Source organism: Chiloscyllium plagiosum, chromosome 13 (genome assembly GCF_004010195.1).
Source record: "Chiloscyllium plagiosum isolate BGI_BamShark_2017 chromosome 13, ASM401019v2, whole genome shotgun sequence".
Lineage (NCBI taxonomy): Eukaryota > Metazoa > Chordata > Chondrichthyes > Orectolobiformes > Hemiscylliidae > Chiloscyllium > Chiloscyllium plagiosum.
In genome coordinates this window covers 60834248-60857872 of record NC_057722.1, presented here as the reverse complement: position 1 = coordinate 60857872, position 23625 = coordinate 60834248, and the positions used below count along the sequence as shown (strand labels likewise).

The window sequence follows — 23625 nt, the reverse complement described above, 5'->3', positions numbered from 1 at the left end:
TCACTGCCTGCCTCTCAGTAAATGTCATCTGCTATGCAGAGATTTATAATGTTTGAGGATGAATTTAAGTCCCATTAACACATCTAGTCGTATTTTTTGAAAAGACTCATGTACAATTTATTAAATTAATTTGTTAACAGATTGAACAGTTGGTTACTGAAATTTACTTCAAGACTTTTGATTATCATGATGTCAAATGCAACAAAGAAAGCCTCTGTAATGTACTGTATTTTATTAAAACACATTACAAAAGGAGGATGAGTAGGAGAAGGGATGAGTTGTTATGTCCAGTTGGAGCTGGAATATTGCATGCTGTTCATTTCTATCATTTCAGATTTGCAGCTTTCTCCCCAACAGTTCTAAAGAAGGATCGCACTAGACTCAAAATGTTAACTTTGGGTGGAATTTTCCACTACCTTGAGTGGCATGGGGAAGAGTCTTAGAAAGATACAGCAAAATGAAACAGGTTGGAAAAATTCTTGATTTTCCTTTCAAGCTTCAAACACCAATTTCAGAGTTTCACTAGAAATTCCATGCATTTGCCTCACATTATTAGCCTAACTCATTTTATTCATATGCTATTTCAATATTTCTATTCTTACTTGAGAAACGTAGTATATGCAGACTTCCAAAAGGCATTTGATAATAGTGTCACACAACAGACTTGGGTGACAAGCTATAGCTCATAGAATAAACATGGACAAGAAAATTACTAAGGAGCAGGAGAAAGGTTTGTAGCCGAGCTCTCTTGGGGTAAGTTTTGGAACCCTTCCTTTTCCTAATAACCATTAATGACCTAGCCCTTGGTGCTTGGGAAATAATTTCCAATGTTATGGATGGTTCAAAGCTTTGTAAGCACTGTAAACTGAGAGAAGGACAGTGAAGAAATGTCAAAAGGACGTTGACAAATTGATGGAGTGGGAGACAGATGGCAAATGAAGTTCAATGCAGGGAAAATGTGAGGTGATAAACCATGGTTGAAAGAACATGCAGAGACAGTATAAAATCAAGCATGCGACCCTAAAGAGTGTGCAGCAGTATATGTGCAGAAGACTAAACATGACAGGATACGTGAAGGGAGCAGCCATGATTTGTTAAAGATACAGAGAGCGCAGGACCAAGGAGGTTATGCTGAACTTGCAAGAATCAATTGTTAGACCTCAGATGAAGCATTTTGTGCAGTTTTGGGCAGAACTCTTTAACCAGGATATAAATACAGCGGAGAAAGTGCAGAGGAGGTTTACAAGAATGATTCTAGGGATGACAAGTTTCAGATATGAGGCTAGATTGGAGAGGTTAGGATTGTTCTCCTTAGAGAGAGGAAGGCAAAGAGGAGATTTGGTGCAAGTTTTCGAAATTAAGTGGGACTGGACAAAGTAGATCAGGAGAAACAATTCCTGCTCATTCCAGATTTAGAACCATAGGGCAAGGATATAAGATAATTTGTAATCAAAGTAAATGTGAGGTGAGAAAAAAACATTTTCACACAGCAAGTCGTTAGGATATGGAATTCACTGCCTCGATGTGTGGTGGAGGCAGGCACAATTCAGGCAATCAAGAGGGTATTAAGTGATTTAAATAGAAATAATATCCAGGATTATGGGGCACAGGTAGGAGATTGGCACTGATTCATAATGTTATTTTAGTGTACCAAGGCAGATAAGGTGAACCAAATTACCTTTTTATATCCTAATAAATATATAGTTCCGCAAGGCCAATAGCCAGGCATTGGAATTCTCCACTGTTGCTGGCTCCCCAGGTGTAGGGCACTATAGCCTGCACCCACATTGTTATAAGTGCCCTGACTACAACCTGCCAAATTCATAGTTTCCAGTTTATCAATGTTCAATTGAATTAGGAGATCTGGGAGCTGGCAAGCTGGGAGCGACCATGATGCCTATGTAATAGACAATCACAAGTTCCTGCTTCTAGCCAAGATCCTTGGGTCATATAAGTATAGCTCCTAGGAGACAAGGGCTATCCCCTACAAGCATAGCTGATGACACTTTTACAGACTCCTCTCCTTATGATGAAGTTTTGACGCCTGGATCGCTTCAGCATGGCCTAATTGTTTTAAGAGACCATCTCTTTTCTTTAGGCTGTGGACTGAAAATCAGAAAGATTGACACAGCCTTTAAAAGTGGAGAATGTACAAGAGTTATCTGCAGTTTGGAAAATAAACAAATGAAGCTAACTGATGCATGAGAGATAATGTTACTTTTTGGGGACATTCAGGTCACCTGAATTAATTACTGTCGGAGCAGTAACAACCCCCTAATTGGTCAGGCTGTAAATTAACATGGACTTTGTGAGGGAAATAAAAACAAGGAGAAACAAAGAAATCTCCAGTTATTTTTCTCTCTCTCTCTGAAAAGCAACTGACTCCAAACTTCTATCTGAAGTACAGAAAAATTATGTTCAGAGTCGCTGAAAGAAACAATTGTAAAATCAAAAGGCAAAAGGAAGACACTGTGTGTGTGTGTGTGTGTGTGTGTAGGTTTATATGTACAAGTTAGAATTTTGTTTCTTTTACTATTCATGTTGAAGTACACAACAATAAACCATGTGTATTTTCTCTGTTGCTGAAGGAACCTGATGTAATTTGCTTTTGTCCTGAGTAAAACAGTAAGGGGAGGACAAGGTAATCATGGCTGACAGGGGAAATTGGGGCAGCGAAAAACAAAAGAGAAAGCATTCAATGCGGTGAAAATTAGTGGGAAGCCAGAGAATTTGGGAAGCCTTTGGAAACCAGCAGAGGATAACTAAAAAAGCAAGAAGGGGGGAGAACATGAAATATGAGAGTAAACTAGCTAGTAATATAAAAGAAGATTGCAAAAGGTTTTTTGGAGGTATAAAAGAAGAGAAAGAAGCAGGGGTGGACATTGGACTGCTGAAGGTAGAAACAATGACTGCAGATGCTGGAAACCAGATTCTGGATCAGTGGTGCTGGAAGAGCACAGCAATTCAGGCAGCATCCGAGGACAGGCAAAATCGACGTTTCGGGCAAAAGCCCTTCATCAGGAATAAAGGCAGAGAGCCTGAAGCGTGGAGAGATAAGCTAGAGGAGGGGGGGGGCAGCACAGAAACCATTAGAGATTTCTTATGTTTATTACAATGGTTCATCATTGTGAGCTCTCATATAGCACAAAAAATTAAAACTTTATTAGCAATCTGAATGATGGATTGGGATGCATTCATATTTCAGTGTAATCAACTGTAAATTATTTCTTGATAAACTTGTTATAGCCTCATAACAAATGGTGATCCTTCAGGTGACAACTATGAGTTTTGCTGCCTTCAATGAAGCCGTTCAAATTGATCAAAACCAAAGCATTGTTCTGTCTCAAATAGATAATAACTGAAATCTGGATGCAATCCAGTTAAAAATCATTGTTTAACAATCAATAAAGTTAGGTTCTTGTTCTGTCTCAAGTGGATAATGTCAAAAATCTGGATGCCAACTATTTAAAAATCATTGTTTGACAATCAATACGATTAACATAAACTAAGTTTCAAATATTATGCGTAATCTCATCCTAGGTGTTCACAAAACTGGAGGTTCTTTGTAGTCCAGGGGTACTGTCTCTGACTCTGGGTCAGAAGCTCATGGCTCAAGACTTGACCCAAAAGCATTGATGGCCAAGGAAGGGTTTGCACTAATCAAAACCAAACCCATTGAGTATCCACCTGCAAATCTCCCAGCACACACCAATGGCAGGGGTTAAAAGAAAGAAATTCCTGGTCTAATACGTGCTGGGAAGAATATTGAAGTCTTTGCCATCACTAATCATAGCTCCAGATTACAATAAGTATGTTGCCATGGTAATTCAGACTCCAAGTGAACTGTAACACATCAATTAGTTGCATTGATTTTATTATTCATAAAACATTTCAATGCATTATCTTTTGAAAAGTTATGATTTTACTTATCATTATGGAGATTGCATTGAGTATAGGAATTGGGACACCAAGTTGCAACTGTACAGGACATTGATAAGGCCAGTTTTGGAATACTGTGTTCAATTCTGGTCAGCCAGCTATGGGAAAGATTATGTGAAACTTGAAAGAGTTCAGAAGAGATTAACGAGGATTTTGCCAGGGTTGGAGGGTTCGTGCTATAGGGAGAGGCTGATTAGGCTGGGGAGTGTCAAAAGTTGAGGGGTGACCTTACAGAAGTTTATAAAATTATGAGGGGCATGGATAGGGTGAACAGCCAAAGTGTTTTTCCCTGGGTACGGGAGTCCAAAACTAGAGGATATAGGTTTAAGATGAGAGGGGAAAGATTTGAAAGGGAGCAACTTTTTCACGCAGAGGGTGGTGCATGTATGGAATGGAACGCCTCATCTTCCGCCTCGGAACACTTCAACCCCAGGGCATCAATGTGGATTTCAACAGCTTCCTCATTTCCCCTTTCCCCACCTCATCCTAGTTTCTAACCTCCAGCAACACGATCCCCTTGACTTGTCCGGACTTGTCCGACCTGCCCAGCTCCTTTTCCACCTATCCACTCCACCCTCTCCTCCCTGACCTATCACCTTCATCTCCTTCCCCACTGACCTATTGTACTCTATGCTACTCTATCCCCCCCCCCACCCTCCTCTAGCTTATCTCTCCACGCTTCAGGCTCTCTGCCTTTATTCCTGATGAAGGGCTTTTGCCCGAAACGTTGATTTTGCCTGTCCTCGGATGCTGCCTGAATTGCTGTGCTCTTCCAGCACCATTGGACTGCTGAAAATGAGTCTAGAGACGTAGTAACAGGAACAAAGATACAGCAGAGGAACTGTGAGGTATTTTGCCTCTGTCTTCAAAGTGGAAGACACCAACAGCAAACCAGAACTTCAAGAGAGCCAGGGATAGAAGTGAGTGTAGTGACCATCACCAAGGAGAAGGGGCTGGGGAAAGTGAAAGGTCTGAAGCTGAATAAATCACTTGGACCAGATGGACTACACATCAGAGTTCTTAAGGAGTTAGCTGAGGAGATTGTAGAGCATTGAAGGTGATCTTTTGGGAATCACTGCAGTCAGGGAGGGTTCCAGAGAACTGAAAAAGGCTAATATTACACCCTGGTTTAACTTCTTAAGTTAAGAACAAAAGACATAAAATTGTAATCTGGTTAGCCTGACCTTGGTCATTGATAAGATCTTAGAGTCCACTATGAAGAATGACATTGTGGAGTGCTTGGAATTGCATGGTAAAATCGGGTTGAGTCAGCATAGTTTCATCAAGGGGAGGTCATGCCTGACAAATCTGTTGGAATTCTTTGCAGAGGTGACCAGCAAGTTACTCCCTGCCATAGGATAGATGTTAAACTTGAAAGGATTCAGAAAAGTTTAACACTGATGTTGCCAGGGTTGGAGGCTTTGAGTTATAGGGAGTGGCTGAATAAGCGGGACTACTTTTTCTGGAGCATTGGAGGTTGAGGAGTGACATTACCGAGGTTTATAAAATCATATGGGTGCATGGATAGGGTGAATGGTCAAAGAATTTTCCTCGGGTTAGGGAAATCCAAAACTGGAGGGCATAGGTTTAAGGTGAGAGGGGAAAGATTTAAAAGGGAGCTAAGGGGTAAGTTTTTCATGCAGAGGGTGGTGCTTGTATGGAATGAGCTCCCAGAGGATGTGGCAGAGGCTGGTTTAATGACAACATTTAAAAGGCATCTGATTGGTATATGAATAAGTGTGGTTTCGAGGGATATTGGCTAAATGCTGGCAAATGGGACTAGATTAATTCAAGATATATGGTTGGCATAGTCAAGTTGAATTGAAGGATCTGTTTCCATGCTGTACATCTTGTACATTCTTCAGTACACAAAGGAGAGCCTGCAGGCGTGATCTATTTGGATTTTCAGAAGGCCTTTGATAAAGAGACGCACAAGGGGCAGCTGAATGAAATAAGAGTCCATGGTGTTAAGGGCAAAATTTGGCACAGAAAGAGAATTAGCTGATTGGTAGAAGGCAGAGAATGGAGATAAAGGAGCTTTTTTCAGGATGGCAGCTGGTGACCAGTGGAGTTCCAAAGGGCACCACAATTATTCACGTTATACATTAACAGTCTGGACGAAGGGACTGAGGACATTGTTGCTAAGTTTGCGGTTGAGATAAAGATGGATGGAGGAACAGCTAGTGTTGATCAAGTGGGGAGGCTGCAGAAGGACGTGGTTAGTCTAGGATAGTAGGACAAACAAGTAGTAGATGGAATACAATCTGAGAAAGTGTGAGGTTATGCACTTTGGTAGGTATAATAGAGGTGGAGACTATATTCTAAATAGGGAAATACTTCAGAAATCTGAAGCACAAATTGACTTGGGAGTCCCAGAACAGGATTCTCTTCAGGTTAACATGCAGGTTCAGTTGGCAGTTACGAAGGCAAATGCAGTGTTACCATTCATTTCGAAAGGACTAGAATACAAGTGCAGGGAAGTACTGCTCATGATGTATAGGGCTGTTATCAAACCACATTTGGAATACTCTAAGCAGTTGTGGGTCCCATATCTAAGAAGGATGTGCTGGCATTGGAGGGGATTCAGAGAAAGTTTACAAGAATGATCCTGGAGATGACAGGTTTGTCATATGAGGTGCAGTTGAGGACTCTGAGTCTGTACTTGATAGAGTTTACAAGGATGAGGAGGATCTGATTGAAACGTACAGATTAGTGAGAGGCCTGGATAGAGTGAATGTAGAGTAGATGTTTCAACTAGTAGGTGAAACTAGGACCAAAAGCATAGCTTCAAAGTGAGGGACAGCTCTTTAGTCCTGAGATGAGGAGAAATATCTTCAATCACAGTGTAGTTGATCTGTGAAACTCATTGCTGCAGAAAGCTGTGGAGGCCAAGTCATTGAGTGAATTTAAGACAGAGATAGACCAATTCTTCATTAGTGAGAGGATCATGAAGACAAGAGAATGGGGCTGAGAAATGTATCATCCATGATTAAATGGTAGAGTAGACTCGATGGGCCAAATGGCCCAATTCTGCTCCTCCATCTTATTACCTTATGATAACAATCAGGCAGTCAAATTGGGATTTTTGGTAGTTTAATTAAATTCTCACATTCGTGGGAAGTCCAGGAATAACGGGGGTTGATTTCCAGCATCAGCCAGTGAGTTGTCACAAAGTGTAGTCCATAAAGGATGAGTTACATCATTTTGCTTTGCTGTCACATTCACAATTGGAGCTGACAAAGTGAGAATGCCCGGAATTTAGAGGACATGGGGGCTCGATAGCAATCTTCTGAGGATGAAGATAAGGATGAGGATTAGGGCATTAACTGGAAGGAAAATATCCAAGAGGGCATAGCAGAGCAAAGCATGAAAAGCCAGAAATAATTTAATTGAAATCCATTTCCAGAATGAATGAGGTGGATTTGTTCATCCTTTAATTGACAACTTGCTGTGGTTTTCTGGCAAGCAGCTCTGCTTAGTGCATTGGACATGCAGAGCTGGTTATTTGTGAAATCTATGACCTTTTCCATAGGATAAATGTTTTCTTTTATCCATCTGATTATCCTTCGGCAATCTCACTTTCAAGTATCTAACCATTACATGTCTTATTGACTGTAAGGGAGAAAGCAGCAGTCAGTGAGATACTTCACAAATATCACATGGTATAAAGGTTAAGTTTCTCTTTAGGCTTCATTCAGCATATAGTACCAAGTATGCAGTGAAGGCTATCATGACAGGCTCCACATCACGAGTAATCCTTGAGGCCTCTGCTTTTGACCCTTCCTTCATTGGCTACCATCCAACATTTCAGAATGTTTGTCAATTGCTCAACTGCTCTGAAATGCTTCAGTATCCTTAAATTAGTGTTTAACTTGAAAAAGGCAATACTTCATATCGTGATCTGTTGCGAGAAATTGCACATTATGGACAGCGGACATATGAACTGCCAGACTTGAATGACAGTGAATTTTCTTGAAAAAAGTGTTACAAAGAATGAATCTTTTCCTCCAGGGATGTATGGAATCACGACTGGTGATTCTAAGCGTGGAAGAAATGTTCAATCTCGGTCCCATCTCTGCATTGCTTTTAACCTTAGTGTTGTCTATATTAAAGTCCAATGTCTTGGCTGCAGTCATCAATGTCACAGTTCAAGGATTTCTAACATCTGAGGTTATCTGCAGTCAAGGAGTCTATTTCTTGTTAGCAGTGAGCAATACATGGCAATTACAAATTCTTTTATCTTTCAAATATCGGAAGAAGCTGCTTATTTCTCAAATAGCTGTGGTTGAACCAGGTATGATAGTGACAAAGTCACTCGGATAACCATTTTAACCGGAGGTAGGGATGCTACCACTGCACTACAAATAAACATTTTAAGAGTGCAAATACACATATATGTGTATTAAAAAGTGGAACATAATTACAGTGATGTGTCACCCTTGCCATCTATATGTCCTCATTAAGTATTTTCTTTCTTTCCTTCCCACTACATCCCAATAAAGATTCAACTTCTGCAGCTGGTGTGGAGGGAGTCTGTTCTGAAGTTGGACTTTTTGCTATGGAAGATTTGGTCAGTTGTATCTGGAGGCGTCTGGGCCTAGAGGATCCTAGCCTTCTGAGAGTGTCTTGCTCATAGAGAGTCGTAGAGTCATAGAGATGATTAGCATGGATATAGACTCTTCTGTCCAACTGGTCCATGTTGACCAGGTATCCCAACTCAACCTAGTCCCACCTGCCAGCACTCAGCCTATATCCCTCCAAATCCTTCCTATTCATCTACTCATCCAAGTGCCTTTTAAATGTTGCAATTGTACCAGCCTCCACAACTTCCTCTGGCAGCTCATTCCATACAGGTACCACCTCTGTGTGAAAAAGTTGCTGTTTAGGTCTCTTTTATTTCTTTCCCCTCTCACCCTAAACCTATGCACTCAATTTCTGGATTCCACCACCCCAGGAAAAAGACTTCGTCAATTTATCCTATCCATGCCCCTCATAATTTTGTAAACCTCTATAAGGTCACCCCTCCGCCTTTGACACTCCAGGGAAAACAGCTCCAGCCTGTTCAGCCTCTCCCTAACACTCAAATCCTCCAACCCTGGCAACATCCTTGTAAATCTTTTCTGAACCCTTTCAAGTTTCACAGAACCCTTTCAAGTTTCACAACATCTTTCCGATAGGAAGGTGACCAGAATTGCATGCAATATTCCTGCAGTGGCCTAACCAATGTCCTGTCCAGCCGCAACATGACCTCCCAACTCCTGCAATCAATACTCTGACCAATAAAGGAAAGCATACCAAATGCCTTCTTCATTATCCGATCTACCTGCAACTCCACTTTCAAGGAGCTATGAACCTGCACTCCAAGGTCTCTTTATTCAGCAATACTCCCGAGGATCTTTCCATTAAGTGTATGTATGCGTCCTGCGAAGATTTGCTTTCCCAAAATGCAGCACCTCACAATTATCTAAATTAAACTCCATCTGCCACTTCTCAGTCCATTGGTCCATCTGATCAAGATCCTGTTGTAGTCTGAGATAACCTTCTTCGCTGCCCACTGCACCTCCAATTTTGGTGTCATCTGCAAACTTACTAACCATACCTCTTATGCTCACATCCAAATCATTTATATAAATGACAAAAAGTAGAGGACCCAGCACCGATTCTTGTGGCACTCCACTGGTCACAGGCCTCCAGTCTGAAAAACAACCCTCCACCACCACCCTCTGTCTCCTATCTTCGAGCCAGTTCTGTATCCAAATGGCTAGTTCTCCCTGTATTCCGTGAGATCTAACCTTGCTAACCAGTCTCCCATGCCTTACTGAAGTCCATATAGATCACATCTACCACTCTGCCCTCATCAATCCTCTTTGTCACTTTTTCAAAAAACTCAATCAAGTTCGTGAGACATGATTTCCCACACACAAAGCCATGTTGACTATCACTAATTAGTTCTTGTCTTTCCAAATACATGTACATCCTGTCCCTCAGGATTCCTTCCAACATCTAGCCCACCACCGATGTCAGGCTCACTGGTCTATAGTTCCCTAGCTTGTTCTTACCACCCTTCTTAAACAGTGGCACCACGTTAGCCAACCTCCAGTCTTCCAGCACCTCACCTGTGACTATCGATGAGACAAATATCTCAGCAAGTGGCCCAGCAATCACTTCTCTAGCTTCCCACAGAGTTCTAGAGTGCACCTGATCAGGTCCTGGGGACTTATCCACCTTAATGCGTTTCAATACATCCAGCACTTCTTCCTCTGTATAATGGACATTTTTCAAGATGTCACCATCAAGATGTCAATATGCAAGCACACCCTCCTCAGTTTGGACTCTGCAAGCTTTGACATTGGGCAGGTGAAGGGGCCAGATATCTCTGGAGTTTTCTGAGAGAAAGCTGTTGGGGTTCAGTGTGTGGCTGCTTTCTTCAATGGGAACCTGCTAGCTACCTCTGATCTCCCTAAGAGAATGAGGCACCTGAAGTGAGGTCGATTGCTGAGCTTCCATGGTTAGAGCAATGGAGTGCAGATTCGCATGCATATGTGAGACATTGAATGTGCTAGACCTGGCTTTCCATAGCAGTCACCAACTTGGCCATGGAGACAACCAGATGCATGCATACCGGGCCATTGTGGTACAAATAACTTTGGTGGAATCCTCCATCCTTCAATCCAACTCTCACAACCGCCACTACTGTCCCAGTGCCTGTCTGTGCAGTTTCACAAAACTATTAATGGCTGGAACCCTGGGATCATCTATTATCTGGCCGAGCAGGTGCCCAATCTCTGGCTGCCATCAACCTTGCTTTCTCTTCACAGATGCTGCCAGACCTGCTGAGTTTCTCCTGCAGTTTCTGTTCTTGTTTCTGATCATCAGAATCTGCAGTTCTTTGTTTTATTTTAGTGTTAATAATAGACTGGGTCACCACGAGGAATTGAGTCTCAAGAGGTAAATAGGTTAGGATGCAGATTGTAGGGAGGGGGCGAGTGGGCAGGGGTGTATTTCATGCAAGGGCAGAAGATGGTTTGCAATGGGGACACCCTTTCTGAGAGTCTGGGTCCCTCAACTGAGCATTAGGTGCCTACGAACGAGGGATATCTTCCCTTACCTCCAGCTGGTAACCCCAGCAGTTTGTGCCAGATGAATGACTCTCTGGAAGTGTGGTCACATTCAATCCATGAGCCAGTATTGAATCCTAGTGGGAACAGGAATAATTAAATTAAAGTGGTCCATTGACAATTCTAGTTACCATCCCCCAACAGGTGCACCAGCTCCATGTTTTGGCCCTTACCACTACACACTTAATCCAGAGGTTTGCCCTTGGCTGAGGATCAGATATGTGGAATCCTGCATGGTTCTCCAGGATCCCTACTCCAATAACTCCAATTAGTGGAGAATTGCTCCCCAGTTCCCTCTGACCTTAATTCTATTATCAGAGGAACTTCTCTGTCTTGTTTACAAACAATTTTCTACAATCACCTGCCACCCAATTAGCATTCAGCATGTAGAAAACGTGCAAGCGTTCAACAGACTCTGTAACAGAGATGGACTTTGTCTTTAAAATCAAGAATTTTTGGAGATAACAGTTGGCTTGAACTTTCAGCCTTCTATCATTTTTTAACTACTCCAGCTAATAATTGCTTCTATTAGTGTCAAAAGGATTCAAGCAGTTGAAGGCAAATAAAACATAATCAGTATTCATAAAGGTTAATGAGTCCAGTGAGCAATTATTTATTGCTGAAAAATATCTGATGATTTAGCTTACTCTTTCCCATTTTGCCAAAGGATTGAGCAAATGACAGGTTCATGCAGTGTTTGCTGCTGACTTTGTGACTGTTGTGTCAAGGTTGGTTGTAAAAAGCCAGTCCTTTGCACAAAGAGAAGGAATGCTGTCTGATATTCAATCGGTCAACTGTTTTAATTTGCGATGCTAGAATTGGTCATTTCTGACTTGCAAATGGGGATTTAAGAACAAAACACATTGCACTTTACCTATTGATCATGTTCCAGTAACCACATTCCATTACCCCCTCCCCCCTACTGCACTGAAAGAAGACATCTCATGATGTGAAAGAAATAGTATTACTGCAAAGGGCCAAACAGCCTACTCCTGCTCCTATTTTCTATGCTAATGTTCCAAATTGCAAGTGACATGCTTTTAGAATGCACTGAAAAAACAACTATTTTCATGCAGGACCAGAATCCTGTACGAGGTCCAGACTTTTAAAGACTGCATTCTTTCCTCCCTAAATCAACATTCACCAATTGGGTTCGTATGTCACTCCAAGTTTCATGTTCATTTATACTGACACTAGACCCGTATTTTCAGATTTTATGAAACTGAATTCAATTCTCAAACTGGACTGGTGGGATATGAACTCCTATTTTCTAGACTATTCCTAGGTTGAATGAGGACATGGGAAAAATTTTAAAGAGCACCCCAGCAACAGTAAAGGAGACAGCACAAACCTGAACAATAAGACTGCTGAAATAACATGAGAAAAAAAATATAAAGATTACCTGAAAGTCTGAAACTTTGATTAGATTAAATTAGATGAAATTCCCCACAATGTGGAACCAGGCCCTTCGGCCCAACCAGTCCACACCGACCCTCCGAAGAGTAACCCACACTCTGACTAACACACCTAACACTATGGGCAATTTAGCATGGCCAATTCACCTGGCCTGCAAATCTTTGGACTGTGGGAGGAAACCGGAGCACCCTGAGGAAATCCATGCAGACACAGGGAGAATGTGCAAACTCCACACAGACAGTCACCCAAGGCTGGAATCAAACCTGGGACCCTGGTGCTGTGAGGCAGCAGTGCTAATCACTCTTTAAGACCAGTGTCCATTTTTAATGTCAGTAATGGGATGTGGGTTTCACCGGCAAGGCTAAGATTGACTGCCCATCTATAAATGCTGTGAAGAAGGTGGTGGGGAGATTTCTACCTTGAAAACAGCTAAGTACATGCTAAATAAAAACTGAAAGAATTGCGGATGCTGTAAACCAGAGACAAAAACAGAAATTGCTGGAAAAGTTCAGCAGATCTGGCAGCATCTGTGAAGAGAAATCAGAGTTAATGTTTCCAGTCAAGTGACCCTTCCTCAGTAACTTTGCTGTGAATCTGGTACAAAATCATAATAGCATTTTTTGAAAAAGAAACCTCAATTTACCATTAAACCAACTATTCACACCAATGAAGCTCATGAAGGGCATTTTATCTGGTTTGAAAAGTCATTTTCAATTTTGTTAAAAAATTCTCTCTGGTGGAATAATGACATTTACTGGTGTTATTCTTTGCACTAACCCAATTTTAGGTGTATTAATCAAACTGCTCCAGCTACAACTCTAAGATATATGAAGGAATATATTTTAATGCATACCTTTTATTTTAACCACAAATGTAGATCTGAAATGCTGCCCAATTGCACCAGTTCATGTCAGGTTATATGTTCTTTGCTATGCAAATAAGTTGATGAGCAGAAATTTGAATACAAAACAATACAATTTTTAGTGCAACTTGCCTTCACATGACGCAAAGCTAGAACTCTTGTCCTTAGAGTCTTTAAAGTCACATGATTTAAACAGTGTGATTCAAAAGCTATGACAACTTATGCAGCCTGATGGCAGGAAGGAGGAATAAGGGAGTGTGGGTTCTACATTACAGAAAAAGGCCCTTTAGCCTCTTAAGGCTGCATCAGTCAAAAATGTATTCTAATCCCTGCTGGCTGTTCAGTTTGATATTTTGCAACTACTCCAGGTATGCTTTGTTAGAGTAGGGAATTCTCCCAGCTATCCTAGCCACCATTCCTCCTTTGGCAAGCGGTTTGCCTCGTAAACTACTGTTTGTGCAGCTTTACTGGTGCAGATGAGCTGTATTATCTTGTTGTGTACCAAGATTGATAAATTTTAATAGAATTCACTGCATGAATAGTTTTGAGGCACTTCACTGACAAGTTAAGGTAGCTAGTAAATTTCACAGCATTTCTTGATTTTTCAAAATATGTATCAGCTGTTATGATCTGGAATATGCTGCCTTGAAAGGGTATTGGAAGTGATTTCACAAGTTGCGTTCAAAAAGGGGAATTTAATATTCACTTGTAGTGCTCTGTGGAAAGAGCAGGCAGAGTTAGATTAATTCAAGGAGCCAGAAGCGACAAGATGGACCGAATGTTCTCTGTATAATGAAACTGGATGATATTGTATTATTATTTCATATGATGTTGGACCTTTTGCTGTGCTGTATTTTTTTCATTCTATTAGATAGTTGGCAGTAACTTGGATTCTGTTCTGTTAGGTTAGTGAGCTAACCTACGCTTTTTGACCAGACTAACCACAATTTTACTCAGAGCCCCTCTGCTGATTAGAGCTGAATTCAAATCCTGATCAAAAAGAATACGATTCTGCATCTGTACAGGCAGCGTGCGTGACCCCAAGATGAACCAAAGTGCTTTCAAGCTAACGCAGTACTGTTTCAAAGTAAATTCAATGCTATAATGCAGGCAAGTTTAACAGACAATTGTTGCACAGCAAGATTTCACAAACAACAATGGGATAACTAATAACTGAGTTTCTGATAGTTGTTGATTGATCAATACTAGCCAAAACCGAGAGCTTTGTTTAAGACAACTCCGTTGACAACGTTCCTGAGAAATGCTGGGATGTTCTTCTATTCAGGAAGGTTCCAAGCATTAGGAACCTTGAGAGAAGGTAATGATATTGCAGATTTTATGAATTATAGAAAATCCTCTGAGTTTCAATGGTCATGTTTCTGAGTTGAGTGAGACCCAAGAAATCTGAATTTTTTGAGCACCACTCTGAATTGCTTCCATTCGTTTGTGTTTCTCTGAATTTTTCCCCAAGTCATCTAACCTTTATTAACTCAGATGCTTGTGAAATCAAACTGAGTGGTGTACTGCCCTGCAGTGAGTTGTTCAATTTATAAAGCAATTGCTTCATACCTCTGGCTAGATTCCATCATGAGGAAAAAGCAAAAGGTTAAGGACTGTTGTCTTGTTAATGCATAACTGCCTCAAATGAAGCTTCAAACATTTTATCAGCGAAAAAGCTCCACAACAACATCTGTAAATGACTAATGACACTCATTAATAAACTAAGTGCTCCTATTGCATTATATTGCCTGCTCTCCTGAGAACCATTGGCCCAATCAGCTTGGCCTAATGATGCAGTGATTTTCCTTTCCCTTTCAGATAGCAAATATAGCCTTAGCCCTTTGCGTGAGCTGAACACAATCTTGAAAAAAGGTGTATCTCATCTGGAACCAGAGATGCAAATAACAATAAACAACAGATCATTCTTTACAGGTTTTTAAAAGAAGCTGTTGGCTAGTGAATATTTCAAGTTTTCAGATGTTGCTGATAATGTCTTTTATAATGTGAACACCTAAGGCTACGTAGAATAAGAAGACCATTCTGCCCCTCCAGCTTAATCTTCTATATTCAGTGATGTTATTGTTGATCTCTATCTTAAATTCATCCATTTAGTTTGGACAGTTACACTTATTTGGCAGAAATCGACCAATGTCAGATTTAAAATACTAATTGAAGCCTAGTATGTACTTTCTTTTGTGGCAAAGAGTTCAACATTTCGACTACACTTGCATTAAGAAATGTTTCTTCGTTTCTGTTATAAATTGCCTGGCTCTGATTTTATGATTATTTTCCCTTCTCTTAGACCCTTCTTATCATCAGAGAAACAGCCTGAAATCTACCATTTCATCACCTTTCAAAACCAAGAAACCTCAAACAGTTCTTTAACTTGCAATATTCCATGTTGTCGAGATGCCAGTGTTGAACTAGGGTGGACAAAGTCAGAAGTGACATGACATCAGGTTATAATCCAATAGATTTGTTTAAAATCACAAGCTTTTGGAATGCTGCTCCAAATGATTTTGATTTTAAGTAACTTGTTGAGCTATAACCCTGTGTTGTGTAGGTTCTGACTTTTTCAATATTCCAGGGAATAAAATGAAGTAATGTACCTCATATCATCCCAGTGAATATACTCCTTCCAAGGCCTTTCTAAGGTGCCCAAGCAGAACAGTATACAATACTTTAATATTCAGACCTTGGTACAGCTGTGGAAAAACCTTCCCTTTATATTCCAATTCTCTTGTTAAAAAGGTTAACTATCCATTAGCCCTTTTAATCAATTTTTGTAAGGTATTGAATAATACTAATCTGTGTGTGTGGACTGTTACATCACTTTGAACCCTCAATATTCCTAGCTTTTCCCCAGTTAAGTAATATATGATCGAATCATTTCCATCAAAAATTATCTCACATGTACCTCAGTTGAAATCCATACACAATAATTTCAGCCACTCACTTAGTCATCAGCAACAATTTATAATATTGTGATCTCAATTACACAACTTTTTAAGTCACCAAACTTTATTTTAAAATAGTGATGGAAAAGGGTAGACCAGATCAAAAAGCTGAAGTTCTAACTTGGAGGAAGGCCAATTTTGACGGTGTTAAGCAAGAACTTTCAAAAGCTGATTGGGCACAGATGTTCGCAGGTAAAGGGAAGGCTGGAAAATGGAAAGCCTTCAGAAAAGAGACCACGAGAGTCCAGAGAAAGTATATTCCTGTTAGGGTGAAAGGAAAGGCTGGTAGGGTATAGGGAATGCTGGATGACTAAAGGAATTGAGGTTTTGGTTGAGTAAAAGAAGGAAGCATATGTCAGGTATAGACAGGGTATATCGAATGAATCCTTAGAAGAGTTTAAATGCAGTAGGAGCATATTTAAGAGGGAAATCAAGAGGGCAAAAAGGGGACATGAGATAGCTTTGGCAAATAGAGTTAAGGAGAATCCAAAGGGATTTACAAATACGTTAAAGACAAAAGGGTAACTTGGGAGAGAATAGTGCCCCTCAAAGATCAGCAAGGCAGCCTTTGTGTGGAGCCACAGGAGATGGGGGAGATACTAAACGAGTATTTTGCATCAGTATTTACTGTGGAAAAGGATATGGAAGATATAGAATGTGGGAAAATAGTTGGTGACATCTTGAAAAATGTCCATATTACAGAGGAGGAAGTGCTGGATGTCTTGAAACGCATAAAGGTGGATAAATCCCCAGGACCTGATCAGATGTACCCTAGAACTCTGGGAAGCTAGGGAAGTGATTGCTGGGCCTCTTGCTGAGATATTTGTATCATCGATAGTTACAGGTGAGGTGCTTGATGACGGGAGGTTGGCTAACATGATGCCACTGTTTAAAAAAGGTGGTAAGGACAAGCCAGGGAACTATGGATCTGGCTGACATCAGTGGTGGGCAGGTTGTTGGAGGGAATCCTGAGGGACAGGATGTACATGTGTTTGGAAAGGCAAGAACTGATTAGGGATAGTCAACATAGCTTTGTGTGTGGGAAATCATGTCTCACAAACTTGATTGAGTTTTTTGAAGAAGTAACAAAGGATTGATAAGGGCAGAATGGCAGACGTGATCTATATCGACTTCAGTAAGGCGTTCGACAAGATTCCCCATGGAAGACTGGTTCGCAAGGTTAGATTTCATGGAATACAGGGAGAACTAGCCATTTGGATACAGAACTGGCTCAAAGGTAAAAGACAGAGGGTGGTGGTGGAGGGTTGTTTATCAGACTGGAGGCCTGTGACCAGTGGAGTGCCACAAGGATCGGTGCTGGGTCCTCTACTTTTCATCATTTATATATATGATTTGGATGCAAGCATAAAGGGTATAGTTAGTAAGTTTGCAGATGACACCAAAATTGGAGGTGTAGTGGACAGCGAAGAAGGTTACATCAGATTACAACGGGATTTGATCAGATGGGCTAAAGGGCTGAGAAGTGGCAGATGGAGTTTAATTTAGATAAATGTGAGGTCCTACTTTTTGGGAAAGCAAATCTTAGCAGGACTTATACACTTAATGGTAAGGTCCTCGGGACTGTTGCTGAACAAAAGAGACCTTAGAGTGCAGGTTCATAGCTCCTTGAAAGTGGAGTTGCAGGTAGACAGGATAGTGAAGAAGGCGTTTGATATGCTTTCCTTTATTGGTCAGCGTATTGAGTACACAATTTGGGAGGACATGTTATGGCTATACAGGACATTGGTTAGCCACTGTTGGAATATTGCATGCAATTCTAGTCTCCTTCATATCTCCTTCCTATGTTGTGAAACTTGAAAGGGTTCAGAAAAGATTTATAAGGATGTTGCCAGGGTTGGAGGATTTGAGCTATAGGGAGAGGTTGAATATGCTAGGGCTGTTTTCCCTGGAGCGTTGGAGGCTGAGGGGTGACCTTATAGAGGTATACAAAATCATGGGGGGGCATGGATAGGATAAATAGGCAAAGTCTTTTCCCTGGGGAGGGGGAGTCATGAACTGGAGGGCATAGGTTTAGGGTGACAGGGGAAAGATATAAAAGAGATCTTAGTGGCAACATCTTCATGCAGAGGGTGGTAAGTGTACAGAATGAGCTGCCATAAGAAGTGGTGGAGGCTAGTGCAATTGCAACATTTAAAAGGCATCTGGATGGGTATATGAATAGGAAGGGTTTGGAGGGATATGGGCTGGGTGCTGGCAGGTGGGACTAGATTGGTTGGGATATCTGGTCGGCATGGACAAGTTGGACTGAAGGGTCAATTTCCGTGCTGTACATCTCTATGACTCTATGACTCTATGTGATTGGCAAGCCTAGGAATAAAGTTCTGTCTTGTACAGTCAAATCATCAACAAATATAATGAATTGTCAATATAAATCTTTGTGGAAACTGCTTATCACTTCCTTTCCATTTCCAGTGCTGCAAATGACAGACATGGTGTCATGACATAAAGAACCAAGACAAATATATGAAGTTTGTCTTTATTCTTTGATAGGGGTCTGGGCATCAATGGTGAGGCCAGTATTTGTTGCCCATCCTTCATTTGTCTTGAACTGAGTGGCTTTCTCTGCATTTCTGGGGGAGGTTAAGAATGAATCACGTTGCCATTGATTTTAATCTCAAATAGGCTAAGTCAGGAAGTGCTACTGAACTTGTCTCTAAATAGTAATTAATCAATGGTAAAGTTTCATGGTCACCATTACTGTGAATAGTCTTCAATTCCAGATTTTATGATTTGAAATGCCACCATCTGATATGGTGGGATTTGAACTCATTGCCTCACAAGGCATTGACGTGGGCTACTGAATTGTGAGTCCAGATACATTACTGCTACACCAGCTTCTCCCTAATGGAGTAGCATTTACTTTGTGTTGGGACCAGAGCTAATAATGTTATAAATTAACAGTCTAGATGAAGAAACCGAGAACATTTTTGCTCAGTTTGCAGCTGACACAAAGTTAGGTGGGGGGACAACTAGTGTTGAACAAGTGGGGAGGCTGCAGAAAGACTTGGGCAGGTTAGGAGAGTGGGCAGAGAAGTGGCAGATGGTATACAAGATGGGAAACGGTGAGGTTATATACTTTGGTAGGAAAAATAGAGGTATGGGCTATTTTCTAAATGGGGAAAGGTTTCAGAAATCTGGGACTCCCAGTTTAGGATTCTCTTCAGATTAACAGGCATGTTCAGTAGGCAGATAGGAAGTCAAATGCAATGGTCATATTCAAAGACCAAAAAACAACGACAATTACAGAACAGGATCAGGCTCTTCGGCCCTCCAAGCCTGCACCAATCCAGATCCTCTATCTAAACCTATTTTCTAAAGATCTGTATCCCTTTGCTCTCTGCCCATTATGTATCTGTCTGGATACATCTTAAATGATGCTATCATTCCTGCCCTTACCACCTCTGCTGGCAATGCGTTCCAGGCCCCCACCACCCTCTGCATAAAGAACTTTCCACGCATATCTCTCCTAAACCTTTCCTCTCTCACTTTGAACTTATAACCTTTAGGTAATTGAGTCCCTACTCTGGGGAAGAAGCTTCTTGCTATCCACCCTGTCCAAACCTCACATGACTTTGTAGACTTCAATCAGGTCACCCCTCAATCTCCATCTTTCTAATGAAAATATTCCTAATCTATTCAACCTCTCGTCATAGTCAGTGCCCTCCATACCAAGCAACATCCTGGTGAACCTCCTCTGCACCCTCTCCAACGCATCCACATCTTTTTGGTAATGTAGTGACCAGAACTGTACGCAGTATTCCAAATGCATCAAACCAAAGTCCTATACAACTGTAACATGACCTGCCAACACTTGCACTCAATACACTGTCCAATGAAGGAAAGCATGCAGCATGCCTTCTTGACCACTTTACTGACCTGCATTGCCACCTTCAGGGAACTATGGACTTGAACACCCAGATCTCTCTGTATGTCAATTTTCCTTCAGACTTTTCCATTTCCTGTATAACTTGCTCTTTAATTGGATCTTCCCAAAATAGATCACCTCGCATTTGCCCAGATTGAACTCTATCTGCCATTTCTCTGACTATCTCTCCAATCTATCTATATTCTGCTATATCCTCTGACAGTCCCCTTCACTATCTGCTACTCCACTAATTTTAGTGTCATCTGCAAACTTGCTAATCAGGCAACCAATACCTTCCTCCAAATCATTTATATATACATCACAAACATCAGTGGTCCAGTATGGATCCCTGTGGAACACTACTGGTCACAGGTCTCCATTTTGAGAAACTCCCTTCCACTACTACTCTCTGTCTCCTGTTGCCCAGCCAGTTCTCTATCCATTTAGCTAGAACATCCTGGATCCCATGCGACTTCATATTCTCCATCATAGTAATCTGGTTAACTCTAACTGTCCTCTGGGCAATTAGGGACGGGCAGTAAACGCTGGTTTATCCACTGATGCCCACAACATGTGAATAAATAAAAGATGTTATATCACTAAAAACCAAAAAGATTCACCAAATTAATATTGGAGCTTGTTATTGAAGGACTAGATAAACATGTTTTCTGTAATTTGAATAATGAAAGTTAAGAAGAGATTGACAGGAACACATTAAACTTATGAGAACCCACAAAATAACTTAGAAAACTAAACTATTTTCACTGATCAGAGAAATAAGTTCAAGTCCAAATACGCTTTATGACTGAGGTGATACTCAGTAAAGAGAGGCATTTCTACTGATCATTATTGGACAAGATCTGAATACTGAACAAAAGATTGTACGAAAATCCCACAGTTTGCTCCAGTTTAACAGTAAGAGTGTTGCTAATGCACAACGTAAACTTCCTTTTCGCTACGTCAGGATACCTCATTGCATTTTATAGCCAATGGATTACTGTTGAGGTGTATTGACTGTTGCCATACAATATGTGGCATACAGTGGCTGAACTGCAAGTTACCACAGCCATGTGATAAATAACCAAATCATCTGTGATTTTCTTATAATTGTTTACGTTTAAATATTGGATTCAGGAAATAAGTGAGAACCTACCTGTTAATCTAATTCTGATGTAGAATCTTTTACACCTTCCTGTGTGGCTGACAGTGCATCATTTTAACTCACCTGATGAACAGCACCTCAGACAGTGTACTGCATGTTCAGGACTGCATTCAGACTGTCAGTCTGAATTCTGTGCTCAAACCTCTGGATTTGACCCACAATTTTCTGACCAATGCTGACTTATACCCAAAGCTGACAATCACTGTAAAGTCCACAACTCCAAATCATCCACAGTCCTGTCACATGTATCCTGCTCTACCAATAGACCTTGCTTCTGAGATGGCCATAGCTGAACGACAATGGAAAAGCTTCTATGTAAGCACATAACCATACAGGAGATAGAGCACAAGTAGGCTGTGTGACCCTCTGAGTCTGCTTCATGATTCACTAGATCATGGCTGAATCTGAACTTGTTTTCAACATTCTGGCTAGTTGCTCACGCTTCTCTGCTGTCCTACAGTTCAAATATCTGCCCAGGTAAAAACAATGACTGCAGATGCTGGAAACCAGAGTCTAAATTAGAGTAGTGCTGGAAAAGTACAGCAGGTCAGGCAGCATCTGAGGAGCAGGAAAATCGACGTTTCGAGCAAAAGCCCTTCATCAGGAATAGAGGCTTTTGCCCGAAACGTTGATTTTCCTGCTCCTCAGATGCTGCCTGAACTGCTGTGCAAATATCTGCCCAATCCAGTCTTTAATATCATCAATGACTGAGCCTCCACAACTCTATGGAGCAGAGAATTCCAAAAATTCGTGACCCTCTGAGAGAAGAAATTCCATCATATCTCTGCCTTCAACAGGAGACAATCCCGTTCCACCACTCTACTTCTTTAACATGTTCAAGGCCTACCACAAAGGGACATTTGTCCTGTCCTCTAAAAATTATTTATGCTTCAATAAGATTAGTTCTGACTCTTTTAAACTCTAAAGGGCATAGGCCCATCTTGCCTAGCTTTTCCTTGTAAGACAACACCTTCATGAACAATAACAGTTTGCACATTACATTATAAAAGTATGACACCGAGGCAGTTAAATAAATATTAGGTCAGATGACCAAACATTTGGTCAAAGCGCTAGGCTATAAGAGGTGTCATGAAGGAGGATAAATCAGTAGAAAGGCAGAGAAGTGAAGAAAGGGAATTTCAGAGCTTGGAGCTTAGGTAACAGAAGGTGTTGGCACTGATGGTGGAGCAATTATGACTGGGATTTGAATAAAACTAAAATATTGCAGATGCTGGAAATCTGAGATAAAACAGAAAGTGTTGGAGGAACTTAGCAAGTCTTGCAGCATTAGGGCTTCCAGACCTTCTGAGTTTCTCCAACTGTTTCTGTTCTTGTTTCACTTATGATCGGGAATGCTCAGGTTGCCAGAATTGGAAGTGGTGAATATCCTGGGGGCTTGTGGGGGAGAAGCAGATTAGAGACAGGAGAGGTAAGGACATGGAGGGATTTCACAACAAAGGTAGGAATTTTAAAGTCAAAACTTTATCGGGATATGTCATAAAACTTAGCGGTGAAGGGGAACAAACTTGCTGTGAATCGAGATAGTAGAGTTTTGATAAACTAACAGCATTCTAAAATTACTAAATATTCAAGGGGCAAATAGAGGAGAGGAAATTAATACAATAATTAACACCGGAGAAAGAAGAATTACGGAACTAATGGGGCATAAGTTTCTGGATCTAATGGAATGCGTTCTAGGATAGTAAAGAAAGTGGCTCAAGAGATTGTATATGCATTAGTAGTATTCTTCCAAGAATTTTGAGATTCTGGAAAAGTTCCAGAGGTTTGGAAAACTACCAGTGTGATACATTTATGCTTAAAAAGAGAAGGAAGCAAAAATGTTCCCTTCCACTCCTTCTCCATTCCCAACATCTTGCCATACCCCCATGGCACTTTCCCATGCAATCACAGAAGGTGTAACACCTACCAATTACTTCCTCCCTCCTCACTGTCGAAGGCCCCAGAAACACCATGGTCAACATTACTGTCTCAGGCCTGTTGCAGTGCTCCAACAAAGCTCAGCGCAAACTGGAAGAACAGCATATCATTATCTCCTTGAACGTGACACCAAAGTGTCGCAATGAAATGGGATGGAGTCGGAAGCCAGAGATGTGAATTAAAAGGGGAAACATAAAGATATTCAGTATTCCCAATATATAATAAGAAGGAATGTCAGCTTATTCAGTGCTGGTTGTAGGAAATCAGTCTAATAACATAGAAACAGTGGAGAAATCCACACTGGATAACATGGTAGAACTGGATGTCATCGGTTCACATATGAAAAT

At 41.0% G+C, this 23625-nt stretch overlaps 1 protein-coding gene across 1 annotated transcript in view; it reads left to right on the top strand.

Annotated features, from left to right (window-relative positions):
- Nucleotides 1-15682, top strand: part of slc2a2 (solute carrier family 2 member 2) — a 59121-nt gene extending 43439 nt beyond the window's left edge. The window contains exon 11 of the mRNA XM_043702580.1: nt 15638-15682. Coding sequence (XP_043558515.1) covers nt 15638-15667 — 30 coding nt within the window. The 3' untranslated portion in view covers nt 15668-15682. The remainder of the gene's footprint in view (nt 1-15637) is intronic.
- The last annotated feature ends 7943 nt before the right edge of the window (nt 15683-23625 follow it).